Consider the following 23,147-nt stretch of genomic DNA (forward strand, 5'->3'; position numbering starts at 1 on the left):
GCAACCGGATATGATTGATCTTTATTCGTGATTGCCCTGAGGTGTTGTAAAATCCTCATATGTATGGGTAACTTTGTACTGCCGATGTATCGGAGTGCACATGGGCATTCCAAAACGTAAACAACGTATTCAGTTTTACATGTAATACGTCGTTTGATTTTGACTGGCCGGGGCAGGAACGGAGTGGTATATTCCTTAGTGTTTTTAGCATGTTTGCATGCTTTGCAAACAAAGCATTTGTAGAAACCCTTTTGTTTTGAAAGCCAGTTGGAAGGCTCCCTGATTTCAGAATTACTTTTTACCAGACAGTTGCCCATGGATCTAGCTTTACGAAAGGTCATTTGAGAAGTGCGATTGTTCTTAATTAATTCACCCCCAATGACCGGATCCTTTAGCAGTAGATCCCAGTGTTTCCTTAATATCTTCCTAATGGCCCCTTGTTGTTTGCTGTAAGTGACGATGACTCTCACTTTGTTGGAAACGTCACTGGGTACAGTAGGGATTTTAAGGGTCAGCATGGTGTCACGGGTCAAGGACTCAGTTTTGTGAATGGCTCTCTCGATAATGGAGTTGCTGTAACCCCTTTGGAGAAACCTCTCCTTGCAGCTTTGTTGTGCTAGTTTACATTCCTCCCCATTGCTGCAAATGCGTTTGATCCTCAACATCTCCCCGTAGGGGATGCTGTTGATCAAATGCTGGGGATGGTGGCTGGATGCATGCAATAATGAGTTCCCAGCAGTTGGATTGCCGAAGAGCCTGGTGCAGATCTTATTGTTACATATGTAAACTTCAACATCAAGGAAAATTACTGATGTTTTGCTCATTTGTGCTGTGAACTCCAAGTTCAGCTGATTGATGTTCAATTTCTTAATGAACTCCCTGGCCAGATCCTCTGGCCCCCTCCACAAGAGGAAGAGGTCATCTATGTATCTAAGCCTCAGGGGGACGTGTGTATTCAGAGTTTCTTCATGTTGTTGTTTGAGGACCTGCTCCTCCCACAAGCCCATATGCAAACAAGCATAGCTCGGGGAGAAGCAGGCCCCCATGGCTACCCCCCTGATTTGCTGGAAGACAGTGTTCTCAAAAGTGAAGTAATTATGTTCCAAACACATTTTGATCATATCAATCAACATTTTGTTGTGTAACAAAAAGCATGCGGGTCTGCGATTAAGGTAATGTTCAACCGCTTTGATCCCATCCCGGTGGCAAATAGAGGTGTAGAGGGACGTGACATCCATGGTAATGAGAATCAAATCATCAGACCAATTACTTTCCTGGATCTTTCTTAAAAAGTCCGAGGTATCCCTGATATAAGATGGTAATTTAACAACCCATTCTTGTAGAAAATAATCTACATATTTAGATGTGTTTTCTGTTATGCTACCAATAGCTGAAATTATTGGGCGGCCTGGGGGTTTGAGAATGTTCTTGTGTACCTTAGGAAGGAAGTACATGGAAGGTATAGCGGGGTGACTATTGTGCAAGAATTGATGTTCATCATTGCTGATAAGCCCACTGCTCTTCCATGCCACCAGTTTACCATAGTAATCCAACCAAGAAGATTTCACAAATTGCAAGTTACTACGTTTATAGCAGGTTGTATCATTTAATTGAACATATGCCTCCTCCAAATACATGTGTCTCGGCCACAGGACAATGTTGTCCCCCTTGTCAGATTGTTTTATAACAAGATCTTCATTTTTCTGCAATTTTTTCATTAGTTCAATATAACACCGTTGTTTAATAGTCATTGTGGTGGCAGTGTGGTGAGTCACCCTGTATAAATCTTTCAGGTCCGAGGCAACCAGTTCGTGAAATCTGTCTATGTTGTCATGACTCATTATCGGTTGGAAAATGGATTTAGGTTTAAATGGTGTTTTGATAGTGCTGCCTAAGTCCATTCCCTCCAAGCCTAGTGGACCAATTGTCTCATTTTGTTCAGTTTGAAGTTGTCGAAGGTCAAGGAAAAGGCCCACATCACCTGCATTGATCAGAGGCGGACTAGTTGCATAAGTAGGGACAGTGGACGTTTCTTTATCCGCCTTAAGCTTATGATGTTTTTGCAATTTCAGTTTCCGTATGAAACGAAATACGTCCATGCGTGTTTCCGAATAATTGAAGTTACTTTCAGGACTAAAAGAGAGTCCTAGAGATAATATTTGGCATTCCGCTTTGCTGAGGACGATATCCGAGAGGTTGATCACAGTGTTGGAAGTGTTTTCATGAGTTACTTCCGATTCCATCTGCCTCTCTTGGCTTTCTTGGGCGATTTTTTCGCGTTTTCGCCTCCGGTTGCACCTCCTCCTTGCCCCCCGCTTGGCATTTGAAAGCCTTTTTGATGAGGCTGTTTCTTCCGGGGTCTTAGCGTGTCTCGCCTGTCTTGGCACAGGACATTCATTTCCTCCGCGCGAGACACGATTAAAACTTTTTCTTTTACTACATTTGACGGTCCGCCATTATCTTCTTCATTTTCATTTTCGCTGCCAGTGACACTTTGTTCGGAGGTTGAGGTTAGGGAAGGTGTACTGTCCCCCGTAGTGCCTTGGATTTTGCGAAAGTTGGCCGCACCGCCCTTATTTTTTACTGCTTCATATTTCCGAGCAAAGGTGAACACATTGCCATTCTGGTAATCCAGTTTGTCTCTAATGAATTTGAAGGCTTTACGTTTTTTAATGGCATCCTCATCTTTCTGTAGTTTTATCATCATCTCTTTCCTCATCTTTTTTATACTTTCAGTTTCCTCAATCAGGGCAATTTCTGCATTTAACTCCTCTACTTTAGCCTGTAGTTTAAGCCTGTCTTTGGCTGCATATTTGACCAGTATACGTAGCAGCCTGGCAGATGAGTCTAGATTGCAGTCCGCCCATTCTCCCAGCATTTCCGGGTCCGGATCCTCATAGCTGGGGGCCAGAGTTAACCTTAAGCCCCTGGGGACCCTGCCAACTTCCAAATAACGAGCAAGCGATTTCTCCTCCCACCATTTCGCTTGCTCGGCACGCATTAATTTCTCCAAGCGTCTGAATAGATCTCTCGCGCCTGAGTTCACTTGGGGCACAGCAGCCTGCTGCACCTCCATTGATGACACCCCAGCCGGGGAGTCATCAAATATATCGACCGCAGCCACCTCTCGGCTTCGTAACGCCTCCGCGGCCATGATGCAGTTTTTGTTCGGGCAATAACAGCGCTCTAGCAGTGAAAAGCTTTGTCAACAATGTTCTGAGCTTTTCACTATGCACTCTCCTTGCTGGATTATCCGTAGTCTCCTACCTTGCCAGATATCTTCCGGTTGCTCGGATTCACACTCCGGCCACCTCGATTCCAGTCTCCTAGGTCAGAGCAGTTCCACGGTATCCAGGGGCTTCCGTACGGCTTGCTCCACACCAGAGCCAAATGAGTAAGTCCCGCCGAGACGAGACCAGTTGCTTCGAATGCCGCAACGCCCAGAAAGAAGGAGGGGTTTTCCGCAAGTGTCGACGAAGCAGTTCGACACTGAAACACTGCAGTACTCTATCCACCGACAATCCAATGCCACAACGGAGCAGGATAGACACGCGGACCCAATTACTTATGTGCTTTATATTTTATTTAAAGTTATTGCCCTGCATCTAATGCCGCCATGACGCGTTTCGGTCCGACCTGGACCTTGATCACATGACGCGTTACTCATGGATAGGCGCCAAATTTAAAGTGAACAGTGCCAAAATTAACAACAGCTGTGTATGAACACGATAGAGCTGGAAAACAGACTGTGGGGTACAGTTATTACATATAATAACATAGATTAACAATATGGTGGCAGCTCAAATATTTAAATCTGAAAAAACATAATGTTAATAATCCATTGTAATATATGAACCTAATTTACATATGCTGTACTTTTCAATAACATAATGTTAATCAAAAGACGGTTCTAATATATATATATATAAAAATATATATACATATGAATCAACAAAGTGCCCAGAAGCTCGAGGGAGCACTCAGCAGCTCGCCATACCATCCGGTACTCGTGGTTAAATTGCCTCCATAAAGCCATACAATTTGTGCTTGCCTAAACCCCCTTTCTCAAAGGCTGCTGGCTTCTACAAATGGCGTAACAATTAGATTCAGGGCTGGTGATGCTTTTATTGGATAATGGCCCCCTCGTGAGTCTCGCTGAGTGCGATGACATGTCCTGCTGTACTCTGGGACACGTAGTTCAATCATCAACCAAGCGCCAAATGTTCCTTATTAAAAGCGTTCTTTTTGTCTATAGTAGATTCCAGCTTTACTCGGGCATTTCAAGTCCATGAGGCTCACTGCGCTTAACGGTGATGAATCAGTTCTGGGCACTTTGTTGATATATATATATATATATATATATATATATATATATATATATATATATATATATATATATATATATATATATATATATATATATATATATTCAACACAGCTTAATTTCTTCCAAGGGAAGAAAAGGACAGCACCCCACTTCATAATAGCATGCAGAAGTTTTAATGTCACTGAAATATAAACCATTGACTTGTTTCGACCCAACATTGTTATTTTTCAATGAAGCAGTACATCAATGCAAAAACAACAATGCACCTAGGAACACAGGAGAAATACATGTAAGTACAAACATATGGAATAAAGGAGATACCAAAATGTATACTTTCTGTTAAAATGATCCATTATCATACCCATCACATGCTACAGGGGTTCAAACTCTCTAGGCTATGTGTCAGAGAAGGGAAACAATGAACTTGTGCTATTCATGCTCTTTTGGTTACCTATATTATTGTCAAGTGGTTTGATGCTGCAAAAATACTCATCTTGTAACAAATATTCGATTTGAGATCAGAAGAAGAACCATCTATCATCCCAGTGGGCATACAACAATATAATGCATCCGCATTTTAGGGGTTACTACTGTGCTCGCTTTCATAACAATCGAAGCCCATGTTAGATGTCTTCACATCTAACATGGGCTTCGATTGGAATTCCATAGAGCATAATATCAAGCCCATTATCGCCGCTTTATCTGCAGTTTTCTGCCGATAAAGCGGCGACAATTTTATCTCCTGTCTTGATAATATGTCCCATGGCTCTCTGCCGCCTCTCCTAATTAAATCTTTACATCTGGGTATCTGTTCTCGGAGGTTTCTGCCAGCTGCAAGATACTTTGCGCGCTTTACAAAAATACCTACTTACTCTAGTGCCAGCCCTTCCTGTACATGTAAATTACAGCTAATCTGTGCTTCTATTCTTGGCATTGACTCCCCACCCTCTGTGCCTCTCTTCTCTAGTCTCCCTAGCTCCCTTTCTCCCCTGTTTGTCTACTCCCCTGCCCACAATAGCTACTTTTCTCCGCCCCCCCGAGCCTCTCCTCCACAGCCTGTTCTTTACCCCCAGTCCACGTGCTCTGCAGACCCCCTCTCACTCTGTCCTCTCCTTTGTACTCTGTGTCTCTATTCCGGAGTCTCCTCTGCCCCGGTAGTATTCAGCCTCACTTCTGCTCCTTGTCAGTTCCCTCTTGCGCCTCCCCCATATCAGGTGTATCCTAGAACTGGAGCTAGAGCAGTAAATTACCAGTCGGAGTAACCACAAATGGGTGCAACTGAAGGCAAAAAATCTAAATCTGCGCAGAACAGCCGAGTTTGTAGAGGTCTACAGATGTACACACAAATGGTGGAGCCCTGACCTACGTGAAGGTTGTCACAAAACCCCCGCAAGGTGTGTGGCCACTTCCAAATCAGCTTTGCTCTCGTTTTCCAAAATTATACAACTTAAAAATAAAGTGGGTTGCTATATGGTGGTATTATGCTTGTTTTTTGTGCACATTTCCTTTTGTATGCTGCCTATTTGTTAATGTGTGGGCATATGTGTACACTTATGCCACATGGTATGTTCACAGAATAGAAACAACAAAGCGGGAACTACTGGTCTACAGACGTTGAGACAAAAGAAAGACTAGGAAATCGTGACATCTGGATCAATGCAAACCCACACTCACTGAGTCGAAATTAATCCCATCAGCCCACCACCACAGTGGCGGAGCATCGTCATCTGGGAATAGTTGTACATTGTATGAATTGTACAGCCCACACCTATCCAGGGGGAAAGCTGCACTTCATTCATAACCAGTGATCGATCCGGCCACAGTTATATTTCAATCAGTGGTGCTGATGATTGCAGTGCAAAAGGTGTAAAAAATTTGCAAAAAAGTTAAAATTGACTACTAAGACACAAATAACTTTAATAGGCGCTATCTTAGTGTCAAGACTAAAACCAGGTGCTGATAGTTTGAAAAAATAACTATCTATAGCAATCGGGAAATAGGTCTACATGTTTCAGCCATACAAGTGTCCCTAACCAGGCTTTCGTCAGGACCGATTGGTAATTACGCTACTGCAATTTAAAGAACTGTGCAAAAAGAAAAATAATAAAAAAATGAATAATTGATACGATACACCCTACCAGTCCCTGTGATTATCACAGGAGGTGCAATTTATTTCCCAGCTTTATGTGGGAGTACTCCTCACCTCACCTGGCAACTGCTCAGTGTATGAGGCCCCGCTGTGTCCATCGGTACCCCTGGCTGTAGACCGGTAGTTCCCGTTTTGTTCTTTCAGTTGTGGATTGGGGATAGGATACTGCCTGGTCTTTAAATACTGTTTCCCTAGGACCCTCTTTTGGTAAGGTTTGTATGCATGTTCACAGAATACGCATTTCTTTTTTCCATGCCTGTTATTGTCTTTTTATAGTTGTGAAGCTCATAGCTCCCATAAATAGCAGCCTAAAATATTGGGGGCTCATAGAATAAGGGTGACACCCCCTCACTCATTTTGGAGAATGCAATGCATCTCTTTGACTACTACTGTTATTGGTCAACCCAACGGATATTTGAAAAAATACTTGGAAATTGTGTGGACTGGCTGGAAAATGGTCAGAACTGGAGAATATTTCAAAGTGTATTTTCAAACGGTAGATGTTATACTGTAATGTGAATCTGTACGGAATTTAAAGGAATTTTTATGTCGGAAGTGCTTACTATTCTTACAAAATGTGGTTAAAAAATGAATGGCAAATGTGTTTTAAAGTAAATTACTGAAGCAACATTTGTATTGGTATTGGGTATTTGTAAAACGCGCATCTCATCCTCAGAGGGATATCCTGTCGCTAGACTGTTATCAATACTGGTTCTGATTATAGACATAAAGTGGCTATAGCCATGGTTTCAGTTTTTTATGGAATGTCATCAAATCTGACACTGTGCCTAGATCCTGGGGAGCTTGTTCCAGTGAGTGGGGCTAAAAAGTTTTTAAAAAGGCCACCCATCAGGGATTTTTTTTATTCTTTTGCAAGATATCAAAGCCTTATTGACTGACCTGAGGTTCCAGATAGGTTTGTGAAAATTGACTTTGTTCAACAGTAATGTAGGGCTGTGTCCTTAAAATGCTCTGTGCGTATGGCACGTTAACTTAAAAATGGCTCATTTACAAGCCAATGTAGCTGGTCAAGGCAGGCCGATGCTGAGCTCTTTTTGCTTTTATTACAAATAGGTTTAGCAGCTATGTTTTGAATAGTCTGGAGCTGTGTAAACAAATATTCAGCCATGCCTAAATACAATGCATTTCCATTATCGATCATACTCCTGATTAAAGCTAGGATTATGTTCCTTCTCAAAGCTATTGAAATCCATCGGTATAGTTTCCGAAGGATACACAGCAGTCGGAAACAATCCCTCAAACCATTGTTGCTTGTTCTTGTAGGGACAGGGCATTGTCAAAAAGAAAGCACAGATTTGTAACCACTTTCTTAGGTTTAAGTGTGAGGCCTAACATTGTTGGCCACCACAAATCACTATAGAATTTTTCATCACCACCAAACAACAAAATCTCAGATTTATCAGTATTTAGTTTTAGAGAGTGGATATGCTGGCACTCTGACACCTCAGAAAAGTACTCAAATAGATTAGCCTTTATCTTGGTGTACTTATCGTTGATAGAGATAATCAGTTGTGTGTCATCAGCATACATCATGATCTCTAATACTCCTTTTTAGGTCTCGCCTGAGGCAGCGCATGCGCTGCTCTGTGAGACATTTTGTAAGTGGGTTTTCAAAGTGCTACCACATGCTTTTGCTGGCCTCAAGCTTGCTGTTACGCGTTTGTGCACACGCGCAGCCGCCATCTGCCTTAATTTCATAGCTTATTAAGCCTTACAGCTCGTGAATCATGCTCCTCCACCACCTAGCTCTCTGCTCTCTCTCTCTCTTCATTTCAGTGTGAGCCGAGATCAGACTCTCACACTACACACATCGCAAAAAATCTCTGACACGCAGCTATCCTCCTCTGTGGCAACCCCTTCCCTGCCTAGCCTTTCCTCACGACCAACACCCCCCAACACACAACCTGGCCCCCCTCCCACACACACACACAACCCACCCTCCCTCCCAGCCACTCACTGCCTATCAACCTCCTCTCAGCCAGGTCCCTCACTGCTTTTCCTCCTCACTGCCCCTGTTTGTTGCCTGGCCTCTTTTTACCGTCTTTCCTCCTCAAACGCAGCACACCGTTCGCGGCCCGTCACCCTCGCAGCCCCTACATAACCGGCTTGGCCTGCCACCCTCCGAACCTGCCATGCCCACAGAAGACATACCTCTGACAGCTGTACTCTTTACAGAATAGCCCTAACACCTCCTAGCCCGCACCCCAGCCCCTGCCCCCGTTACGGCCCATTCCTCACAGCAGCCCCCCCCCCCTTCTCTGTCATAGCCTGATGCCCCTCATGCTGCTCCTTCAAAGGCTGCCTTCTTCACAGCCTTCCTCACCGCTTGCCCTGCTCGCTGGCTTTTCTTCTCACCGCCTACCTCCTCGAAGCCTGGCCTCATGTGCATAAGTAAAATGAAGTCAAAGTTTGACAGTGTAATGCAGATTTTCAAAGTGATAAAACATCATTCCTAATTTTAATATTCAACAAGAAGGCTCGGCAACACAGACCGTGACCTGCTGTAGCCAAACAAAGTCACCAGACAGAATCCATGCAGCAAATGCATTGTGACTTGGCTCCACTCATTGACTCCAACTAATACAACACATACCAGGACCCCTGCTCCCCTCATCTGCAGCCTTCCTCCAGCTGCTATCCACTCTTTATCATTAAAGACAAAACTGCACTCACTTCTGCAAGGAGGGAAGAAATCTGACTCTGGGTGTCATAAGGACTGCAAGCAGGAACAGGCCGTAAATATAGCCTTGGGTCAGCTGTCAAGATTGCAAAGTTTATTGTTAAAACCTAATCACCTCCCTTAAACTCCTACCTCACACCAGTTTCACCTGCACATATTTTTACTCCTCTAGCCCACACCACTGTAACCCATGCGAGCATCTTCATTAGTGTTTTAGCTGTTAGTAGTCTCCAAAATCAACTCGATCTCACACTGTCCAGCTTCCACACTTGTTCACATCCCCATTACGTCCTCATCCTGCCTGATCTATCCCTATTCTTAAGACAGGTAGCCACTATGAGGTCCCCAAATCAACCCAAACATCAAGCTCTTAGCCATCTCATCCAAGAGTGCTTCCTTTCTTTACCACTCTTTAAAACACTTGCATCTCTGGTACTCATCGGAATGTTTCAACATCGCCAGCAGTCATTCCATAACAGTAGGTGCCTGCATATGACTTCTCACTTCAACAAAAAAAAGCATTGGCATAACCAATTGGTCTCGCATTTGGGACCTTATAAGTGTTTAGCCATAACGGTTGGTGTTGTTACACCAAGGATATTCTGCTGCATAACTAAATACTTATAAGGTCTCAAAAGCGAGACCTATTGGCTATGCCAATGCTTGTTTATATTGCTAGCCAGTGGTGCCAGATACACATTGAATAGCGTGGGGCTCAGGGAAAAGCCCTGAGGAACTCCAAAGTGCAAATATTTGGTGCTAGATCTGAAGGGAGGAAGCTGTACCACTTGCGATGTATTACTTAAGAACAAATAGAACCAATGCAGAGTGGCTGAATGCAGTCCAATTTAATGCAGACGTAGATAATGGTGAGACACAGTATCAAAGGCTGCTGATAGTATTGGTACTGCTAATTCACCTTGGCCTGTTAATAACCTGATGCTATCAATCACCTTTAAGTATGTTAGTTTTGGTGCTATTCTTTGCCCTGAATCCTGTTTGACTGGACCCAGAATACTCTAACTCTCTAAATATTGAGTCAGTTGTACTCCAGTACCTTAGCCAAATATGGCTTCAATTAATTGGGGCGATAGTTGGACAGTGTGGAAGCATCCACTCCTTTCTTAGCTAATGGCACAACTAAGACCTGCCTAAAACTTGTTGGAAACTCTGCCTCCTACAAAGATTTATTTAGGAAAAGTGTTACCTGAGATGCAATTACGGGGATTAAAAGAGAATAGACGAAATGGGGGCAAGAGTCCAGTGCTGACTCAGACCCCACAATTCCACAACATTGGTGAATATAGCAAGTATTTCATTATAGTTATACAGTGGGGTGGGGTTTTCAGAAAAATAAGTGTCATTGTGTTTTTTAATACTGCTACGAGCCCTGCAGGCTGAGTTCTGAAATGAGTGCGGCCAATTTGTTGCCTAGCAGTGATTTCTTCCAAAAGCAGAGATGGGGACAGCACCACACTCTTAGTCCACAGACCTCTCCTGACTGCAGTCTGTACTTTTCTAGTGACCTGTGTCATGCATTTTTTCATACTAAATTTCCACACTCTACCCAATAGTCAAATATCCCAAAAATGTATTCTATTATTTAGACTATCACCCTAGCATACTACTTCTTTTAAACCATCAGTGGCGGCAGTGACAGAGAACAGCCTATTCTACCCAATGAGCGACCCTTTTATGTTATTATTTACACTCACCAAAGATATACAATTCTGTGATACCATTAGTAGAATGTATCACACCAAACGGATTTGTAAACTGCACACGTTTCTTTGTACTTGAAGGGTGCTTGGGTGCAATATCTGGGAGTCAATTCCCCCTAAGAATTAACACCCATTCCCCTTCACCGCTTACCTCAACAGGTTTGACATCACAGGAGACTCCAACTGCGCATACCTGAACCACCAGGGAGCCAAGAACGCAAGATGCTATGGGAATAGGAAGTGGATCTGCACCATTGGTGATATCTTGGGGCAACGTATGAAATCTATCTTTGTTGGAGGCGCCAACCTACACCAAGAAAAGACATAAGACAAAGGCTGGAATCCTACATCTGCAGCTGCCTGACCCCGTTGTATCCAGCTCAGCACAATCTGTGTTTTTACCACCACTGTCTTTTGTGCTATTTCCAAATCGGCTCTTGAGTTTGGTGTCCAATTTGAAGGCTTGACTGGACTGATAAGGGCCAAGAAGGATTGCAAATTGAGGTTTTCAGAGCCACTGTAGATGTTTGTGTCCATCAAAGATCCATACAAAATGCCGTGGTAGATGGGGAAGCAGGGATGTATTAGCTGGGTAGGGAGGTGGGTGGGTGGGTGGGAACGAGGGCTGATGTTGGGAGATTTGAAGCAAGTGCTACTGTAACCAGAGAGAGGTACTTTAGCAACCGGTAAAACCGAGGCAGGCGGTCTATAAGGCTATTAAAACATTCCACCCACTAGGGGCAGAATGCTCTAAATTATAACGGGAGAAACATGAAGACAAACATTGGAATGTTGGAGCTCCGGGTTTTTAAAAGCCATTAAAAGCCGAGAGCTACTCCATTGTCGGCAATATAGCTCTTAGCGTTCCAGTGTTCTAATATTATTTCATGCAATGCGGCATTACTGCGTAACCTGCTGTGTTGCGTTGCGTGAAAGGGAGAGAGAAGAAATGCTTCATATTTACAAATATATGGAGCATTTCTGCTCTCTCCTTTTGCTGATGCGCTATGGGTAGCCTAGCACCAATACAGGCACCCTGACACTTCAATCCATCAATCAGTCATTTGTAGAGCGCACTAATCACCCGTGAGGGTCTCAAGGCGCTGGAGGGGGGGGTGCAGCTACTGCTCGAACAGCAAGGTCTTGAGACATCTCATGAAGGTCAGCAGGTCCCGAGTTTGTCTTAGGTGGGTGGGGAGTGTGTTCCATGACTTGGCGGCGAGGTAGGAAAAAGATCTGCCACCGGTGCTCGTCCTGTGGATGCTTGGAACGGTGGCGAGGGCGAGGTCAGCGGAGCGAAGCTGGCGGTTCGGGGTGTAGAAGGTGAGCCGTTTGTTAAGGTATGCTGGTCCGGTGTTGTGGAGTGCTTTGTGAGCATGGGTGAGGAGCTTGAAGGTGATTCTCTTGTTAACCAGGAACCAATGCAGGTCTCTCACATGGTCTGTGATGTGGGTGTGGTGGGGGATGTCAGGGATGAGGCGTGCAGAGGAGTTCTGTATGAGTTGTAGTTTTTTCTGGAGTTTGGTCATGGTTCCTGTGTAAGGGGGCGTTGCCGTAGTCCAGTCTGCTGCTGACGAGGGCCTGTGTGACCCTCATTCTGGTTCCGGTGGGGATCCATCTGAAGATCTTGCGAAGCATGCGGAGGGTGTTGAAGCAGGAGGAGGTGATGCCGTTGACTTGCTGGGTCACTGAGACTGATGAGTCCAGGATGAAGCCCAGGTTGCATGTAAGGGTACCTGCATTGTGGACAGGATAGTTTTTGTGGAGGAAGGGACATCTTACTGCACTAAAACAACCCTTTGAGGCCTATTCCTCTTTCCATGTGTGCTGCAGAATGCAGCACACATGGAAAGAGGTAGTAACAAGGCGAAATAATGATAGTAGGAACACCATTTTGGCACCAAAATACATGAGAGGATGCATGGGAACGCCCATGCTGCACCCACGTAGCACCTACTTCATGAAAAGTAATCAAAGTATTTACAAAACCATGCAAAGTTGCTTTGTATGGCTCAGTTCATACCAGAAAGGATTTTGAGTCAGGGCTGTGCCACAAAAGTGCAGAACCTGAAGCAAAATCATAGCAAATCTTGGCCAGAATTTGTTTCTGTCAAAAATAATTTTGCAATGTTTAACCTGTGCAGGTCATAGCCATTGCCGCAAAATTTGAAGCCCGGTGTGGGAGCCCACTGGGAGTTTGCACCGTAATCGGTATTCACGGGAAACAGATCATGAGGAGAATAAGTAAAGTTTGAGCAATGGCTGTCAACATCACATGGATTTATTTCCCAACTCTACTGGTGTATTTAGATCTCTGCAGAAATAGTGAGTCCTGAATGGACGTGGATTCTTAGCCGCCACTACTTGCCTGCAAGTCGTGGAGTGAGGCACAGTGGTTTTTCCAGACCAAATGAGCCCTGCATCTTGTCAGTGTACAAACATATTTGCCAGGCGTGCGTCAAAATCCTGTAATTTCACCAGCGCTACACATTATTTTCATAATGCAGGGGCAAATACTTTTGTCCAAAAATTTTCTTTGGACAATTTTGCTTTTATACGGCTCATGGAGGCACTTGTATGTGGTGTTCTTTTCATAGCCCTAAGGTTTTTATCTAGAATAATGTTTTCAGCTTCCTCTGAAACAAGAGGTCACAACCAGGGTGCGAGCAGGGACCAGCATTTCATTGCATGCATGGACTCTGAAACAAGAGAAAGCTGTGGACCTACCATGTCAGAAAAGATGGATATATTCTGCTTCCTTCTGTACAAGTGTAAGAGGAGAAACAATAAAAACAGGACCAAAAAACCAAACAGAATTCCCACTGAAAGATGGACATGTCATGACAAAATGGTTGCCAGTCAAAGCCAGGGACTATTCATTTCTCAGTTCTTGCACAGGTAGATTGTGATGAGCCTAGAACTTCTTCCTTGGTTGGCCAATGTACAACGTCACATCTTCTGTAACTGATTCCCCCAGAGAAACTCTCTCAAGCACCCACAATTTGATACCAACAATCTCTCATTCGGTGTCAAAGAAGCTTAAGTGAAAGGCAACATCGAATGCGCTGTACCAATGGGCAATATGTACGTGGTTGCATCTTGGGTCATCAGGGAGGTCAGAGAATTTGGTTCCTATTTCCGGTTTCAAGATGTCATGGACTCGAGGACCATGGTAATGCGAAGCAGAGAAATGCTATTCTGCCCCGGTGCCATCATTGTGCTCGTTCCCATGATGCTTTGGGATATTACAAGAAGGAAATGTTCACTTGGAAACAAAATGCATGTCCTTTCTCTTCTTGGTCTGGGAATAGATATTCTGCACTCCTGCTTGCATTGCTTCTTCGCCCTTCTCACTAGTACATCCTGCCCATGAGTGGGGAGCTCATGGAAGATACCACAAGCTGGTATGATTGTTTATGCTTTTGGGGGTCAAAACTACTCTACCAGAGATGGTATAAGGAAACTTATAAATTCAATAACATGCAGGCGCATTGAACCTTTACCGATTGTATATGTGTGGGCTCTGGCAGGAGGAAAACCCTTTCATTCTGCCCTTTTTGGAAATCATAGACTGTCCTTGGAGTTTTGATGACATCTTCGGCTTCATGATATTGAGGCGAGGTTTACCTGCCACTGTGCGGAACACGGCAGGTATGGTCAACACCCACTTGTTACCGTAGGACTTCGGGCACCTAAAAGTGAGCCCTCCAGTCCTTCTTAAAAAACAGGAATGAAAAACGTTGACACTTTTTGTCCTGCCTTACTAACTTCAACGTACATCATCAGCAGTTGTAATCGCACCATCGGAGCCACCTATGTAAATCATCACAGTCTGCTGGGTACTCCAATGGCCTGAAGCGTGAAGCAGCATACATTGATCTCAGTATGACACAATGCTGATTACTGATGGCCCTCTTTGGTGCACATTGCACTGCCAAAGTCAGGAGTGTTGTACAGCCACCGGTACTAAGGGGGGCCTAATTTGGATCTCGGCGGACGGGTTATTCCGTCGCAACAGTGACAGATATCCCGTCCGCCAAAATATAAATCCCATTATATCCTTTAGGTTTTATATTTCGGCAGACGTAATATCTATTACCGTTGTGAGCGAGTAATCCATCCGCCAAGATCCAAATCAGGCCCTTTGCCACGGCACAAAATCCATCTAAACTTTTGTCCCACAGGGCCCTTCTCAGATGGTGGACATTAGAGAAGGAATCAATTCCTGAAAAATGACATGTCTAGGAAAGTACCTGCAATTACCCTTGACAGATGCCATGCTTCTACACGACATGACATATCGACCCTGCTGGAGATATAGTCTGCACTCTCGGCTGATGTGGACATTACCTTTGTTATTTAAGTTGTGAGGCCAAGTCAATTACAAAAAAATTCACCCCCAGATGAAGCTTCAAGTTACCACCCAACCACTATTCTGAGCTTTGTGTTCAAAGGTGGCTGGACGTGTATGTTACGAAATATTCATCCTGCGAACAGACCTCAGTCACTTAGAGTTGGGTCAACGCTATATTAAATACCAAAAATAAAAAAATAAAAAAATAATTGTGGTGTAGTTGTTGCTGATATAAAGCAAACAGCTAAATGATTGGTTAATTCTCGTTAATTTTTTTTATTTCGTGGCTTGTGATCTTTTCTGAATTTTCCCCTTATTTCATTTTTGGAATCAGTTCTAAACATCTTTTTTCCCTAAACTCTACTCAAATCTCTTACCCGGACAAATAAGGGATCAGTGAAAGTCATTTTAATATAACAATGGTCACATAGTGTATTTGAAATGTTTAAAAAAATGCTAAATATCTGAAAAATATTATTTGGCAAATATTATGACAGTGCAGTGTAGAGAGCAAAAAGCAAATCTTGACTTCAGAACAAATGTGTAACAAAAACATGGCATCTCTAGATTATCACGGATGATTTGTGAAGTCATACTGCAATCCCTAGTCAGACTGGGTCATCGAGGACCAGTCTACAAAGTAACTATGAGGGAAGATGATAGATGGATGCCCATGGTTGTCTGTGAGCCCTGTACGCACAGGTGAATGCTTCACCCACCTTCCTTTGCTTTGCTGCTATCTTTACTAGCCTTTTGTGCAGCCGATGCAGAGTCTGTCAGTTGCAGTTAGCGTCATCTGAGGGATTATGTTGAGGCACAGATGGAAATCAAAGAAACTCCGCGAGTAGAGAAGAAAAAGCCAGGTCTTTACAGAATGCAAGTAAGAAAGTGCAGCTTCTGGGGGGCTCAGGAAGAGAGTTCCACAGTTTCGGACCCAAAAAGGAGCTCCCTCCCATGCAAGCCAAGCAAAATCTTGGCACAGTGCACAAGGCCAGGTTCCGAGATCTCAGCATGCATTCAAAGCAATGTGATTTGATGAGCAAACGTTAGCATCACGAGCAGAGTGCTTATCTTTTCGGTCAAATGCTCTAGGATTATTGGACATTAATGCTTGTTAATTATTTGCATTCATTTGAGAATACTTCATAGGACAGATGCAACTAGAGCTATTCCCAGTATGTAACATTGTCTTATAGTATGTACCATCTCTAATATCATATATATCTTTAAAATCAATATGATGTTTTTGATATCCATGGAGTGTTTTAAAGTGTTGTTATGTAAAAATGATCTTTAATGCAACCTTGCTCATGTTAATATGTACTATCCCTTATGCTAAACCTACATGTGAAATCAATGTTTTCAGATGGTAGCATTTGAACATCATCTTTTAAGTGCTTTGAGAAATACTGATAATAGACTTAAAATCATGTATCTATCTTCTGTAAACCACTATGCGATCTTGTTAAAAATGACTAGCAGAACTTTACATTTTCCTTGTATTATGGCACATTAAAATTAATACTTCTGTGCAAAACATAAGCTGGAAGCTCATTTTCTTTATGTAAAGCAGCCAGTGCAACTTTCCATAACATCTAAATATCTCTATTAAATGTTACTCTTTTTGAGGTGGCTTCTTCCCATAACCGCATGCTCTTTTCTGTTGTATCTATCAATGCTCTACTGTTCTGTATGTCGCAAGCGCCTTTATTCTTCCCAATCTTTACTTAAATGCAGCGTCTCAGCTGGGAGAATCTGATAAACATTTTAAGCCACCCCTTATATCATATTTTGTCCTCCCCTCATCCACTAATCTTACACATGTCCTCCTTTCCACTAAGGTGCCAGATAATGTTTTCTAAATGAATAATCAAAATGTATTCTTCTTGTGCTGTGCGGGTGGGTGACTTTTTTGTGGTGGGCGGGAGGGTGACTGTATTGAGTACAACTCTAGGGTGAGACATGCAGTGTTTTCCCTTCTCCTAACATCTGGGAGTCCTTCCTGTACTTTCATTTGGGAATCACCAACACATTGAATAAACTCCTTGCAATCAATGACCTGATCCCATCATTTGTTGTCGATCTTATCCTGGGTAGGTAAGTAGACTGGCTGAGGACAGATGTCAGAGAGACTGGTCATAGCTGGGTGCTCTCACACCCCTTCTGCAATACCTACTGCCTGATTCACAAGAAGTCAACTGAGATGAAACCAATATACATTGTCAAGTTCTTTTACCAGACAGATGATTTACACTCAAAACACGATTTGTATAAAAAAAAAAAAAATACCACATATTTCTGAAGAAGTGTTAAATCATGTTTTCATGTTGTGTATGGAAAATAACATCTCTTCTAAATGAACAACAATGCAATTTAATTTCAGGAAATGAGATCATAAGGGCCATGTGTGTAATGCAGAGCATACACTGAATTGTTTTGGTGATTAATTTCATGTATTTATCAGTAACGACTGCCTAACTATATGTTGTGCCTTTTACCACTTTCAGAAGAATGAGGTTTGAGTGATCAAGCAGTCATTCAAACATATTCTTGGCACCTTACGTGCATGTATCTACTGTGGCTGTTCAACTCTTTACCAGGAATTTACATTTTTATATAAAGGTTATGCCTGGATCCGGCAACAACCACAAACTCACTAAGCAGTCTTCTAGGATTTCAACCTGTGACCTTCAAATCAAATATGGTGCACTTTTTGGCCTTTGTGAACTAAAAAAGAGCAATGGTCATGATGCGCGGGTACTGTACTCCCTGCAAGTTGGAGGCCATTATGTATTTTCCCCGCCTCGGTCTGCCATGTATCGCTTGCTGGAGCAGAGAAGGTATGCATTGGGAAGAGCGTCTAAACAGGGCTGTCACCCGATGCATGAGCGATGGCGGATCCGTGGCTGATGGGGCACCTCCACTGGCTCCCCCAAGTTCTACTTGGTTTTCAAGCTATTATCATGATTGCCTTTTCTGAGGCAATTGAATGTGGTCACAAACTTTGTTTCACAAAATTATACAATTAGCCACTAACAATAAAGTGAGCATGCAATTTATGACTTCACACTGTCACCATATTATATGGAAACTGCCTTTTGATGACCCATGAACCAAAGGCGGACTACAACTGACCCTTTAACTGCAGACTCCAGTCTCATCATCAGACCCCATACATTGTATACTCAAGTCATTACATGAACCTTCATGTTTTCCCATCCTCTCCTCTGCTTCCTTTGCCTCTTTGCCTGGTGGAAGCGGCAATCAATTGATTTGGACTAGACTCATTCGCCACTTTGAAGTGTAATACACACAAATTAAATTTTGTTTAGCATTCTCTTCACAGATTTAGAGCTGTCACACATGGTGGCAGTAGTGGGTGGCCACAGATTGCCAGAGCGTCATCGTTTAAGGCAACAGGTTGTCAGCCTGAAACTGAACCACTGCTGTCCTCCTTAACAGGAGAGGATGCGATAACGCGAGTCACTTAGAGGACAACAAGCAACACAGCTGGAGGAAGCTCTTACTAATCAATTAACAAAGAGTTTTCTGTGAGTAGCTGTGACTTACTTCTAACTTAGGCATGGCTTACCATGAATGTCTATAAGTAAGTCAGACATACATGGAAATACGTTTTGTGAGTTATACCGTTGCAAGTTTCTGGCTTTCTTAGATGCAGCCCTAAAGTAGCAAATTTAGAGCAACATGGATTAGGATTGAATTCGCAAAAAGTGGTTGTAAAGTGTGCAACAATTTTTTGTGACTCAATTCTGATGCTGCCAATTGTTTTGTTACAAACATGTCTGTTTGCAAAATAGGGAATCTCCGGGGTATCGCAGAACAAACTGCCTGGTTGATAATCATTAGACAGGTCCCAATCTGTGACCCCCTGCTATTGGCTACAATAACAGGGTTGGGGACCTGCACGGAAAAGTAGACTACCATCCCAGTGATTGCATTTCAAAATGGAAAAGTTTTTTTTTTTAACTGCTAAATTTCCTTTAGGGAAACAGGGCCGACGTTTTTATTTTTTAAACATTTTGGAAAGCTTCATTGAGCGTTGGCAATAGACCATTGCCTATTCCACCACCCCAAATTGCCACTCTAATGCCCAAAGTGAAAGGGGTCCAAACGGGACCTCTTCCTGTTTGCCAATTAGTTACCAGCAAAACTTGGGTGTCCGTATCACATCAATGGTTCGCGACCAGAATTGCAGCTGCAAACCACTGATACTTACCATACTGGAAGGAACCCCAAAACTCACTGTTCTAAATTGCGATTTGGCATGGTTTTCTAAAACCATTTTGCTATTTGTAAAATAAAAAAAAAAATCAGATTCACCAAGAAAAAGTAAATTAGCAATCTCAGACCCTGCAATTTGCAGCGCTTGCGCCTGTTAATTCACTTGCCCGTCTGGCCTTACATTTTTTATTAACTTCCTGCACCATCTGTACGTAGGATTCTACAGCATGCCACGATAATGCTGAAGCTCATAAACTTAATGCATATTTTTGCTTTCTCTATTAACTTGTCCTGCTAAATCTAACGTTCTTGTAACTTAGCTCTCTCCTATTGCATGGCTCAATAACACTTCAGTTTGTGGCTTCTTCTTTAATAATAAATTCCTCCTTTCAGGGCTGATCCGGAGCCCTTAGAGATGCTCTTGTGTGAGTGATGTTATGTAAAGCTGTATTGTGCAATATTTTGTGTTAAATTAACCACAGCGTAAACCAGAGGCATTTAAAAATGTGGAGCCAGCAATGCACAGAAATGTAAAACTTTTATAGCAATCATTGATCAATGGGCTGTTGAAACTCACTAATTTGGAACTCTTTCATTCTTTATTAAGAGCTAACACCTGCAATATGCTTCTCACTATATATCCAGTAGGCTGGATTTATGCAAGAGATTCTGAACTCCCACTTAAGATATATTTACCTAAAATGAAACTAAATGAAAATAATTTACTTGCTTGTTATTCTGAAACTTTGGCGTGGATTCAGTCTTCAAGCATGATACCAAACTGTGACGGGAGCACATGCAGCAGACCCCTTGACCTTGCTTTACATTCTACAAGCTCAACTGAGTTAAAGACTTACAGAGTGGAAGCCTTCTGAAATATGTCACTGTACTCTAATGGTCCCTGTGCTCTATTGTATAAAGTGCTTGATCAGTGAACTGCTTATACTGAGATCCATGTTTTTTGGTCCATCAGAAAATTCACCATCTAAGAGCATGTGTTTTGTCTTTTTTAAGGTGCATCACTGTCTGTGTCTTTGTACCTCTCTTATCACTATGGTTGTCATTTATTCATGGTAAATTACTTGCTTGAGAGCAGTCGTTGATTTTCAGACACTCCGGAAAGTGCTTTTATCACAAAGCAAACAAAACAAAAGAATGATTTTACCAACATCTTACTTGCCACCATTGCCAATCCATCCCTACCATGGCAGGTCCCACGCCCAACTGCGAAATGAGGAGGGTTATACATGTGGCTAACACCCCCACCATGTAAAAAAAACCTGGCTACAGAAACATCAATCAAAAGACCAAAAGATATCCTGGGGAGAGAAGAATCTCCTTCATGGAGAGCTATGATGCTTTGTTGTGAAAGCCAGAGATCCCGCGAAACCACAAAGCTGATCCACCTGCTTTCGATCAAGACCATCATTATCAGGACATGGATTGTGAGCAACATGTATGAGACAGGCAACATAGCCCAAGTGATAGTGAAGATGAGAAAATGCAACCTTGCCCTGCTTGGCATCAGCGAGACCAGATGGACACAGTCTGGACCGAAAAGACTGGTTCCAGGACGAACACTGCTGTATTCTGGAAACAAGGAAGAGAACACCCCACATACTCGGGGAGCAGCACTAATGTTATCACTAGCAGCCAACAGAGCTCTGACTGGATGGGAAGATCACCACAGAATCATCACGGCGAATGTCCGCACAAAGAAAAAGAGGATCAACCTTATCCACTGCTTTGCACCTACAAATTACACCAAAGAAGAAAAAGAACAGTTTTACTACGGATTCCAGTCCATTCTGGAGAAATGCCTCGAGAGATACATCACCATACTGATGGGGTACCGCAATGCCACGCTTGGAAGCGAAAACACTGGTAATGAAGAAGTCATGGGCAACAATGTCCTTGTGACATGAATGAGAATGGTGAAAGGCTTGCAGATCCCTGTGCCTTGAACAGTCTGGTGATTGGTCGAAGTGTATTCCCATACAAGGCAATGTGAGTGTCACCAGACCATTCAACAGTGAACCAGATCGAGCATGTCTGCATTACCAAGAAGCTCTGGAGGACCCTGTAGGATGTGAGAAAGATGAGAGGGGCAGGCGTGGCGGCAAGCCATTACCTTGTTGTGGCCAGGCAAAATCTAAAATTGAAGAAAGCATGGATGGAACTGACAAACCATCGCTAGTGATGTAACACTACCCTCCTCAAAGATGCACAGAAACTGAGTGAACACACAGTCACCCTAAGTAACAAGTTTCAAGTGCTGCAAGAAATAGAGCTCAACAGAGACCCAATAGAAAGTCAGAGGGAGAACATCAGAGAAACTGTGACATTAACCTGCCAGAAGGTACTGTGTCCCACGAAACACCAGAATAAAGAATGGATCAACACTGAGACTCACCACAAAATCCAAGAGGGACAGGAAAAGAAAGCTGGAGTCAACACCAGTCAAATAGGAGCAGAAGAAGCTCAAGGCGAATAAAACCAAAACCAATAAGGAGGCAGAGAGAAGCTTAAGAGCAGAAAAGAGACAATTCATCGATTGTCTTGCCACAGAAGCCCAGGAATCAGCAAGCCAAGGAAACTTGAACTAACTCAACATAACAAGGAAATTCTTTCTGACAGAGACAGCAAGCCCTAAAGACCTGTTAAAGACAAAGTGGGAAAGAACAATCATAGGTAAGGAAGATCAACATTGAAGATGGGTGGAGCACTTCGAAGAACCCATGCTGCAGTTCCCACCAGACATACAACCAACTGACAAGGACTTGCTAGCTGACTGCAGCAGACCAACCAAGGAAAAAATAGGGCATGCTATCAAACTTCTGGGAAATGGGAAGGCAGTAGGACCTGACAACATTCCTTCGGAGGCACTGAAGGCATACATTGAAACATCAGTAGATATGCTCTAGCCCATTCTGGGAAGAGGAAAAGGTGGCCTCAGACTGGAAGGAGGAATATCTCATCCAGATCTCCAAGAAAGGGGACCTGAATAACTGCACAAACTACACACAGATAACTCTTCTATCAACCCCAGGTAAAGTATTCAACAGACTCCTCCTGGACAGAATAAAGGAACAAGTTGACACACAGCTATGAGAACAGCAAGCTGGCGACTGCAAAGATAGATCCTGTCCAGACCAGATTGCAACACTGCAAATCATCATGAGCAGTCAATGGAATGGAACTCCCCCCTCTATATCAACTTCAAAGACTGTGTGAAGGCATTTGTTAGCGTGGACAGGGAGACCCCATCAGAAACTCCTCCACCACCACGATGCCCCAGATAAATTTATAAGAATCATCATGAACTCTTGCAAGGGAATGACCTGCAAAGTAGTCCATGAATGACAATTCATGGATGCCTTCCAAGTGGGTAAAAGAGTTGGCCAGGGTTGTTTGTTCTCACCTTTTCTCTTCCTGCTGGCCATAGACTGGATCATAAGGACACCCACAGCAGGGAGGAGAAATGGTATCCACTAGACACCATGGACGCAGCTCGATGACCTAGACTTTGCAGACGCCCTGACCCTACTCTGCCATAACCATCTGCAGATGCAGGAGAAGACTGACAATTTGACAGCCATATCGGCAATACTTGGCCTCAACTTCCACAGGGAAAAAATCAAGATCCTGAAGGC

The 23,147-nt window shown here is 43.2% G+C and overlaps 1 protein-coding gene across 1 annotated transcript in view; it reads left to right on the forward strand.

The window, feature by feature from the left end:
- The window catches only part of LOC144770826 (C-type lectin domain family 2 member D-like), a 143,932-nt gene extending 127,143 nt beyond the window's left edge, over window positions 1-16,789 (forward strand). Inside the window, exon 5 of the mRNA XM_078655600.1 lies at window positions 11,058-16,789. Within this exon, the coding sequence (XP_078511726.1) occupies window positions 11,058-11,226 (169 nt within the window). The 3' untranslated portion in view covers window positions 11,227-16,789. The remainder of the gene's footprint in view (window positions 1-11,057) is intronic.
- Window positions 16,790-23,147: the final 6,358 nt, after the last annotated feature.

The sequence above is a fragment of the Lissotriton helveticus genome, chromosome 7, assembly GCF_964261635.1.
Source record: "Lissotriton helveticus chromosome 7, aLisHel1.1, whole genome shotgun sequence".
In the NCBI taxonomy this organism is placed as follows: Eukaryota; Metazoa; Chordata; class Amphibia; order Caudata; family Salamandridae; genus Lissotriton; species Lissotriton helveticus.